This window comes from Curcuma longa, unplaced genomic scaffold (assembly GCF_044706935.1).
Source record: "Curcuma longa cultivar G26 ecotype Majalengka, Jawa Barat unplaced genomic scaffold, ITB_CL_G26_1.1 contig_19210, whole genome shotgun sequence".
Lineage (NCBI taxonomy): Eukaryota > Viridiplantae > Streptophyta > Magnoliopsida > Zingiberales > Zingiberaceae > Curcuma > Curcuma longa.
Genome location: NW_027431033.1, coordinates 1 through 10,292, shown reverse-complemented (window position 1 = coordinate 10,292; position 10,292 = coordinate 1). Strand labels below are relative to the sequence as shown.

Sequence of the window (10,292 nt, the reverse complement as noted above, 5' to 3'; positions counted from 1 at the left end):
ATTAATTTTTCTCTTAATTATCGACCTATTACCTCCAATACTTTACTAGTGAGCATTCCTATGTTCCATGTTCAAAATGTAAGAGAATCGGTATTGCTATAATGTTTATTTTTATCCAATATATGGTATGAGAACTTTTGTATATTTTACACTACAATCAAGTGCACATGGAGATGTAGCGGCCACATTGCAATCAGACCTTGCAACGTGTTTCTTTTGAAGCACAACTTAGTATTAGAATAATAGTTTAATAGATTCATTCATAGAACATTCGTCTGTGTTTGATGTTGGTTGACAACCTAAAGTAATCCTCAACTTTTTTCATCTAGTCTTGGGACTAGTATTGGTGATTTTGATTATGAGTTTTCAAATATATAATATAGTTATTAAATAAAATTCAATAGTATATTTTTTTTTCATTCACATATTCAATAATATCTTCTCTAGGGTGGTCTATATATAAACACTTATCTCTTAAAATTCCACATGTTTCAACTTTTACAAACTTGTTCCTGTGGATGCCATTTTTTATTGGGATTATATTTTGACTGAATGGTAGGCAGAAGACCACTTACTTGGTGTTGTTTTGAAGACTCCTGCTGCTGCTAATAAACAATATATCATTTTAGTATTGACTACTGCTATTACTTCGTCCATGCAAGCTTCATCTACCTTGAACAAAATACAAGAGAATCAAAGTTTTCAACAAGGTTATTTTATTACTCCTAAAGGAAAACGTGGGACGGAAGAAGAGTACTTTTCATCCATTACTTCAAGGAAAGGATCTGGAGCTATAAACATAAAATTGCCCCATTATGGTAGTGCTTCTGGTATTAACTATGCAGTTACAGAAATGGAGAACAAAGACATCATCTCTATTTGCAATTGCAAAATCAAGATTGATCAGGTGCGACTTCTTGAGGATGCAAGCAACATTGCATAAACTGTTCAGGAATTGCTAAAACATAAACCTGATGGAAACAAATTTCCTCTTGCTCTGGATGCTGTAAAAGGTGTGTTTTATTTCCTTACAGTCATAAAGGCCATATGACTGTTCTGTTGTGTATATAGCTATTCTTGCAAGTATCCTGGCTATCCTTTTCATCGCAGCTCACAAATATCTTCTGTCAAAAAATTGAAACTAAAATTTCATTCTAAGAGAACTGAATTTAAGTAGTTAGGGCAATAATCCACTCAGAAAAAGAAAATACAGATATGATGGTCAAAGAAAATACAATATTAGAATATATATGTGCCCTGCATAGAATAATAAAGTCATTGGACAGTGTTTCATATTACATATTTGGATCATACTTGAATTGTTTTTGGACTGCTTCTTTTACTCTCTTATATGAGAGTTGTTGTAATCATGTGACAAGTGAAGTAAGCTGGCAGTTAAACTTTTATGATTGGGTTGAAAAAGATCTATGATTCATGACCCCTTTCTCTTGAATATTGTTTTCTTTAGTTCTCTTTCTTTAATGTGTATTTTTTTCAAACTTCTTAGATCTCAAATTGAAAGATATGGCTCTTGTGCAAATGTATCATATTTACAACGATTTTTTTGCAAAATATGAGTGAGAACAAATGCCATGGTTGCACAAAGTTGAATGAACATATCATGTTGATGAAGGAGCAAAGTAGGCACAAAGAAGAAGTCAATGCTTTAAAATTCCAAATGTCAGACGATGCTCTTCAGCAAATGCCAGACTTTCAAGGCCGGGTATGTTCAAATATACTCCATTCTTCCGAATGCATTGTAATTTCGTTTCAATATCAAAAGAATTTGCGCCTACAAAGATAAACGCTGATATGGAAAGGCCAGATTGCAATAACCATGGGATTATAGAAGTAGATATATATTATTTGAAGCTTGGGTTTTCTCCTTGCCTGTGCTTGGTTGATGATTTAAAGTTTTGATCTTTTGGGTATTATTGACATTAATGTTGGAATAGTGTTCTTCCAAATATAGTTCTAGAAAGGAATTTTGACATGACTAGCTTCTATCTTGTTGCAGTTTTCAAAAACTAGTATATATTTGTTAGCCAGTAAGCTTGTTACTAAAATTGATGGGAAACCACTCATAGATATGATATTGTGGTTTGTGTTGGTTTGGATTGAATTTGAGTAATTGTTTGTATGATATACCTTCATCATCATAATCAAGCCATATTTCTACCCAATTATTTGGAGTTGGCTTTATAAATTTTATCCCTCTGTTGAGATCGATGTAAAGCTTTTCACTAGTGATATTCAAAATTTTATTATGTTGACTATTGTTTTCTTTTGTCTACCTATATTCCTTAGGATCATTCAGACCAATTGATTCCTTAAATAAACTAATTCATTATGTCTCAAATCTCAATATGCAGATTGATGTGCTCAAGGAGATCCACTGTATTGATTCTGATCTTGTTGTTCAATTAAAGGGTCGGGTTGCATGTGAAATGAACTCTGGGGAGGAGCTGATATGCACAGAATGTTTGTTTGAGAACCAATTGGATGATCTGGAGCCTGAAGAGGCAGTTGCAATTATGTCTTCTCTTGTTTTCCAACAGAACAACACTTCTGAGCCATCACTTACTCCTAAGTTGGCTTATGCAAAAAAAAAAGGTAGTATGATTATATTATATCTACAAAATGATGTTTTGTTTTTTGAACTATATGGTTTTAGAAGAATCTCAAGGGGAGCCTTAGAGCGATAGTAAAATTACTACCGTGTGATCAAGGTCACGGATTCGAGTCAGGAAAATAACCTTTTGCAATGCAGGATAAAATTGTGTACAATAGACCCAATATGATTCGATCCTTCCTTGGGATCTCATATTGACGAGAAATTTGTGCATCAGACTGCTTTTTATTTTATGGTTTCAGAATTTAATATTTGTATTAACTTACCATGGTAAAGATACTGCCCATTTAACACTTTGCCCACAGTTTTTTATATTATCACATTCCCACCTATAATTAATATTTTTTTTCACTAATCACTGTTGTATCTCCCACATAAGTAAATTCTAAGAAATTTTATAACCCAAGTGGTAGTGACGATGGTAAAGTTAGTACTCTTAATTGGACAGTGTACAAATGAAACCTAGGTGGGAGAGTGAAATGTGCTATTACTTGCCTTTAGCATTCCGTTGGAAATATTTGCACCTACACGATGCATTTGAATAACCAGCCTAAACAATACATATAATGTAGAATAATTTGATAGAATGATGCATACTAATTACCATAAACTAAGTTGGTGTTTTCTTTTATTCACTTAGCTTAAACGTGTTTGATCAATTTGTAGCTCACATATCTAACCCATTACTTGAAACTTGGCCCACATATGTACGTAGCTCACATATCCAACCCTCCTAATTGGCCACATAATCAATACGCACTATGGTTTTAATATAATTGGATCCTATTTTAAACCCAACCACATATCATAATATACAATATTATCTCTCACTATGTATGTTTATGCATATGTTGCCGAAGACCCAAGAATGTAGTAATTCTCTCACTGTGTAGTAATTCTCTCCGGTTAAGAGTGAGGGAGTGATTAAACTAAATGGTAATTTTTGATGTCATAACTACAAAATAGACAATGGTCTTTACTGCGTATCCGCCTCTCATGTCAATTCCGTTCAACGTCATCTATCAAGTACGCGTAAAATATTTATTATTCTATAAAATTTTAAAATTTCAAGTATGCATGTACTTGTTATATCCTGTATTTGTTTGCGTTTATTGTAATAATTAGGTGTAATTATTAGTTTATTTTCACTGAGTACGTTTATGAAATGTGTAAACACGCACAATGCACCGGAACGATCCCAACACTTAAAACACCGGAATCTTTAAAAATCACACCTGCTATGGCGGAAAAAAAGAGAGGTACTCATGTCATTGGTTTGATTAACTATGTGTGTTTTTACATAAGAGAATTACTACATAGGGAGTTAGGGTCTTTGCTGTCGAGCCTATCCTGATTCCTGACTTAGTCTGTGGACGACCAAATGGAAAAAAAATAAAAATTGCGGAAATTCCTACCAGGTCGACGGATGCTTCGGCGGCAATCGCTAAGATGTCGGCACAGGACACGACTCCGGGGCAACTGCTCTCCACGGCGGTTTTGACAGCGTCGATGACCTCGAAACCCCTCGTCGAGTTCCTGTTTGGGCGAGCAGACTTCTCGCTCTGAATTCCATCCGCATCATCCAGCAAAAGCGAGGCCTCGCATCCCTGAAATAAGAAACATGTAAATAATTAATATTCACTTTTCTAACAGCTCGATCGAGCTTCTTAAATGAATGATGAACAACTAATTAACTACTCATGGTTACATCAGTGAAGCAGTCATGGAAGAAGAGGCGGATGAGGCTGGCGAAGATCCGAGGGTCGGAGCGCTGTGCAAGCACCAACTGCTCCTGCACGATGGCCGACACGTTGGGGCAACTGACGTCGTAGAACGTCGGGCTCAGCTGAGCCTCGCACTTGTCGAAATGCAAGACGGCTACGAAGCTCAACAGCAACAACACCACCGATAACGCACTAAACCGACAAGCGAAGGAAGGAGAGGAAGAAGCCATGGCTGTGGCTGTGATGTTATCTTCAACTGCTTTACCATGTCCCTCGACTGGCTGCTATATATATTAGCTGCGTAAAACATGAAAGGGACAGACTAACAGACAATAGCTTTGTCCACAAGCCTTTGAAAGTTCTCGCTTCACTATTCATAAAAGTGTTTAGGGAGGGAAAGCCAATGGCAGTGGAGATTCGATCCCTGAAACCCCCTTCACACTAATTTGTTTTTTTTTTGTGCCGGTGCTCCGTCAAAAGTCTTGTGTGGCATGTGGGAGGTGAAATGCAGAAAAGTCATTTGTCGATGGTTTTACGTGCCGTGCCCAGTTAGACGTCTATTTATTTTTGGGGGCATGGACTGGAAAATTATGGTATGAACATGAACTCTGTGTTTTTGTTGAAGCTCTGAACAGAGCCGTTAGCATATGGACATGAACACTGCATCATATTAATTGTGCTCTGAGCAGGTGGAAGAATACTATTCTGATCCGAAGAACTTCCAGGCACATCATGAACGCAGAAAAGTCGAAGGAATCAGCATCAGCGATCGATGTGATTGCGTGAAAATAGCAAGTCATGCACACGTTTTCTAGCTAGGGCTAATTATCTACTTTCATTAAGTATCATTTATGACGATGAGTTTGAGATCGATGCATTGTTTTCCAAGCTTTCTTTGGGCTCGCAGAGACTATTGAAGCACAGGAAAGACAATGAATTAATTTTTGATTTCTGATGTAATTTAATTGCTGAAAGGATAGTTGTGTAAGACAAGTTCAAAGAAGGAAATGTCTGAAAGGAATTACGATACATAATAATAATCGAATTAAAGGATGTCATAGAAATTGAACTAAAGGATGTATCCACATGATTTAATTATTATTATCTATATAAGATTACTTTGGAAAATCGAATGCAATGGAGAATCAAAAACTGATCTGAATCCAATGTTAAAGTTAATTGTCTTTTACTTGTCGCGTGCATGAAGCTCCTATAAATGACCTTCTGTAGGGATCAGACAACAACCGTAGTTCTTATCTCAATAGAGAAAAAAAAAGTGAAAAAGAAAAGTCAACAATTCTGAACATATATACCTAAATGTAGGTGGACTAGTCTCTTATATACCTTAGCTCATCTTGAAAGGATCATCCACAATATATAAAACTCATAATTCATTATATTAACAACTCATTAATATTAACGAACCGGATTATTAGATTTATACATTCAATTCATAACCAATAATCTAAACTTCCTTACATGCATTAAATGACGTAATTGAGTTTAATTCTTTAATGATAATTATTGTATGTGTTATTAATTGTGTATTAACCCACCAAACGAAGACTCAATCCGTCAATGTCTCCACATTAATTTTTAGCAAAGTTAGGAAGATTACCGTCATCATCAGAATAACTTTGTTTATCCGTTTCTGAACAAGTAGTTATCCAGTGGCATAGAAAATTATCTGATCATTTAACGTGTTTCATGTACATGCTTAAAAACTGCAAACTTGCTACAGACAAAATACACACTTAATACAAAATTCACTTGTAAGCTTATCAAACAGACTACCAATGAAGGTTGTTTTAACCAGAAAAAAGATCCTTTTAGAAATCTATACTGAGTTATGCAACAATTCTAATGATGAAGATTCCTTGATTCACTTTATCAAACCAAAAAAAAGTGAGTAATATCGTACCTGGGCGACCATCGGATGGGCTGGGCCATATTCGAACGGCCAAGTCTGCAGGGTGATGGAAGCAAAGGTCACGATGGCATCGGAATACGGTGGGAGGAGGTGGTAGAGGAAGCTCTTCGGCGGCGGAGGACGGGAGGAGGAGGAGTAGAGTTTAGGCGTTTGCAGACGAGGATCTGGGAACAGAAGCGCGCCTGGGGATGGAGATGCTGGAGAGAAGCTGAGGTGAGGACGGACGACGAGGCGGGGGCAGTAGCAGTGGTGGCGGCGGAGTCGGAGATGGCAGCAGAAGCCATGGCAGGAGAAACCATGGCGCGGAGATTTTGGGCTTTGATAAAACGATGGAAGGAAATGATTGGTGAATTTTGCAAATATCCCCTTATTATTTGTAGCGTAGGCCTGCAGGCGTATGACTTAACCATGCAACTCCAACTAATTGATAGAATTCACAATCCAAATCATAAAGTCATGCATTAGGAACGAACTTGAACAAACAGTCACCCACTGATCACACTAAACATTGTTCAAGCAATTATTTCATTCATCAACTCCACAAGGCACAGATCTATTCCAGTTAAATCTCTTCAGCAGAGGAAGCTTCGTCGTCTCTCAGTCGGATCGCGAACTGGCCGCCACTTGCTCCGTTCACCACCCGGCAATTGCTCCTAATCTCCCCGCTGCTCCCCGTCAGCACCGCGATATCCTTCACCTTCCGCCACCGGCTCTACAACTTCAGCGACGGCAACCCGGACCCAACGTTGAACCCAATCTACCGCGCCAAGCTGCGGCAGCGCTGCCCGCAGGACGGCAATCGCAGCGTGCTCAACAACCTCGACCCCGTCACCCCGGACGTGTTCGACAACAAGTACTACACCAACCTTCAGAAGCTGAAGGGGCTGCTCACGACAGACCAGGACCTTCTCAGGCCGCCGACCTTCACCGCCCCCGACGTCAACCGCTTCGCCGCCGACCAGAACGTCTTCTTTGACAGCTTCGTCGAGGGGATGATCAAGATGTCCATCTTGATCATCCCCTCGACGAAGCTGTCAAAGAAGACGTTCTGGTCGGCGGCGAAGCGGTTGACGTCGGGGGCGGTGAAGGCGTTGGTGTCGGCGGCGCTGAGAAGGTCCTGGTCTGTCGTGAGCAGCCCCTTCAGCTTCTGAAGGTTGGTGTAGTACTTGTTGTCGAACACGTCCGGGGTGACGGGGTCGAGGTTGTTGAGCACGCTGCGATTGCCGTCCTGCGGGCAGCGCTGCCGCAGCTTGGCGCGGTAGATTGGGTTCAACGTTGGGTCCGGGTTGCCGTCGCTGAAGTTGTAGAGCCGGTGGCGGAAGGTGAAGCATTGCGCCCGCCCAAAGGTGTGAGCTCCTGCACAGTTAAATAAGGCTCAAAATCAACTTTCCCTTAGCTTTTATGGATAAAAGAAGACATTTAAAAAAAAAAAAAACAGTGAGCGCGATATACCTGACAAGGAGACAAGATCAGTGTTATTGAGGCCAACGTCGGCGAACTTTTGCTGGAGGACGGTGACACTATCGAATGGACTAGGGAGGCTACTAGCGGCGGTGACGTTAGTTGTTCTTCCATCCTTTCTTCCAAGTAGCACAGTCCACGAAGGCCCGAACGACTGTTAAACAATTTAAATTTTCAGTAAATATAAAAAAAATTAATTTAATGGACTAATTTATTATTTGTATAAATAATATATAAGAAATTATTTAATCGACCAAAAAAAATTTGTTCGGGAAACTAATATTCGTTCAGCAGTAATATTCCTACCAAGTAGACAGATGCTTCGGCGGCAATCGCTAAGATGTCAGCACAAGACACGACTCCGGGGCAACTGCTCTCCACGGCGGTTTTGACAGCGTCGATGACCTCGTAACCCCTCGCCGAGTTGTTGTTTGGAGGAGCAAACTTCTCGCTCTTAATTCCATCGGCATCATCCAGCAAAAGCGAGGCGTCGCATCCCTGAAATAAGAAACATATAAATAAATATTAATTATTAATATTCACTTTTCTAACAGCTCGATCGAGCTTCTCAAATGAATGATGAACAACTAGCTACGCGTGGTTACATCAGTGAAGCAGTCATGGAAGAAGAGACGGATGAGGCTGGCGAAGATCCGAGGGTCGGAGCGCTGTGCGAGCACCAACTGCTCGCGCACGATGGCCGACACGTCGGGGCAAGTGCCGTCGTAGAACGTCGGGCTCAGCTGAACCTCGCACTTGTCGAAATGCAAGGCGGCTACGAAGCTTAACAGCAACAACACCACCGATAATGCACTAAACCGACAAGCGAAGGAAGAAGAGGGAGAAGCCATGGCTGTGCTGTTATCCTCAACTGCGATACCATGCCCCTCGACTGACCGCTATTTATAATAGCTGCGAAATACATATATGAAAGCTAAGGGACAGACAGACAATAGCTTAGTTCACAAGCCTTTGAAAGTTCTCACTTGACATTTAAAATAGACGTTTAGGGAGCTAAGCACTACTCGTCTCGGTATCCAACTATCCATGGCTTGCAGGCTGGCTTGTAGAGGGAGGGAGTGAAGCACTAGTAGTGCATGACTATGATTTGGAATAATTACACTGTCGGCGATCAGAGATTGTTCCCTGCTGGTCGCGCTGCTTCTGTGAACTTGCATCTCTGCTCTGCTCTGCTGCTGTGCTGATTAACTTTGCCTCCTCGTTGTGTCGGGCTGGGTTTGGAAACCAAGGATTTGTCACATGGACTTGCTTCTTCCTGCATGTTTAAATTCTAAATCGACCATTAACTTCGCGTCGATAAACATCTGTTTCAATTTAAAATGTTAAACATTGCAGATTGAAGAAGTGCTTAAGTAGTAGACACAGGGAGGTGTGTGTCAACCAGTTTCCTGCTCGAACTCATCGCCTTCTGAGTCGCCCACATTGTCCACATCATTGTCTTCGGCACCAGCTTCCAGTTCCTCCTTGTTATCGGCGACTTTTTTACCGATGACCGTCTGGTTTACGTTCCCCTTCCTAATTTCACTCAACTGCAGGGCAGGGAAGATAAATGCAGAGTCAAACAAACAAATTGACAAACCCAGATCAAGCACCCAAATAAAAGTAGACTAAAAATGAGGGAACAGGAATCTACTTATTATGAAGTCTAACCACAGATCTTAAAAATAATGTTTTTTGATGGATATGATCCTTAACTTATCTAGAACCAAGTTCTGAACGATGAGAAGAAGAAATATATATATATATATGGAGAGCCAATGGCAGTGAAGATTTGATGATTTAGCCCGTTAACCCTGCACTCAAAAGTATAGTGACATGTGGGGGAAGGAAATGTATAAAAGCTTTTTTTGACGGTTTTGCGTGCCCAGTTCGAATTCTCTTGCTTTTTGGGGGCATGAACTGGAAATTTTAAACTCTGAAGAAAAAAAAAGTCCATTTACAAATGAACATGAACTCTGCTTTTTTTGTTGTAACTGTGAACGGAGCCGATCGATAGCATATGGACATGAACTCTGCATCAATTGTGTTATCTTCCAAGGGCATTATTAAGGCAGAAAAATCAAGAGAGTCAGCATCAGCTAGCGATGTGATTGCATGGAAATACTCAGTCACACGTTTTCGATGACTCGTTATCTAATTTCATTATGTGTGTCATTTATGACGAGGAGTTTGAGGTCAATGCATAGTTTTCCAAGGTTTCTTTGTCCTCGCAGAGATTATTGAAGCACAGGAAAGACAATGATTTTGTCCTGGTGTAATTTAATTGCTGAAAGGAGAGTTGTGTATGAGAAGTTTCAAAGAAGGAAATGTCTTAACATTAATTTTTAGCATAGTTAGGAAGACAACCGTCATCATCAGGATAACTCTTGTTTATCCAGTGGCATAGAAAATTATATGATAATTTATCTTCCATAAAGTTACAATTAAGATAGTTTAATTTCACACGACCACACACACAAAAGAAATTAAATGATGTGGAGCTTGTTTTTATTAGAGAATATGGTTAGTTTGTTGGAATTACAAT

At 39.7% G+C, this 10,292-nt stretch overlaps 2 protein-coding genes and 1 pseudogene across 2 annotated transcripts; 1 reads left to right on the top strand and 2 right to left on the bottom strand.

Moving 5' to 3' along the window:
- The first annotated feature begins 559 nt into the window (after positions 1 to 559).
- LOC141817059 (DExH-box ATP-dependent RNA helicase DExH11-like) lies at positions 560 to 2,697 on the top strand (annotated as a pseudogene).
- Positions 2,698 to 3,912: 1,215 nt separating this feature from the next.
- LOC141817058 (peroxidase 54-like) lies at positions 3,913 to 4,623 on the bottom strand. The gene is made up of 2 exons (XM_074704750.1): positions 4,341 to 4,623; positions 3,913 to 4,239 (listed from the first exon to the last, which is right to left on the bottom strand). The coding sequence occupies exons 1-2, from the start codon at positions 4,584 to 4,586 to the stop codon at positions 3,913 to 3,915; spliced, it is 573 nt and encodes a 190-aa protein (XP_074560851.1). The 5' UTR covers positions 4,587 to 4,623.
- Positions 4,624 to 6,688: 2,065 nt separating this feature from the next.
- Positions 6,689 to 8,598, bottom strand: LOC141817060 (peroxidase A2-like). The gene is made up of 5 exons (XM_074704751.1): positions 8,353 to 8,598; positions 8,054 to 8,245; positions 7,739 to 7,901; positions 7,289 to 7,642; positions 6,689 to 6,976 (listed from the first exon to the last, which is right to left on the bottom strand). Exons 1-5 carry the CDS (start codon positions 8,596 to 8,598, stop codon positions 6,849 to 6,851), a joined length of 1,083 nt encoding a protein of 360 aa, XP_074560852.1. The 3' UTR covers positions 6,689 to 6,848.
- Positions 8,599 to 10,292: the final 1,694 nt, after the last annotated feature.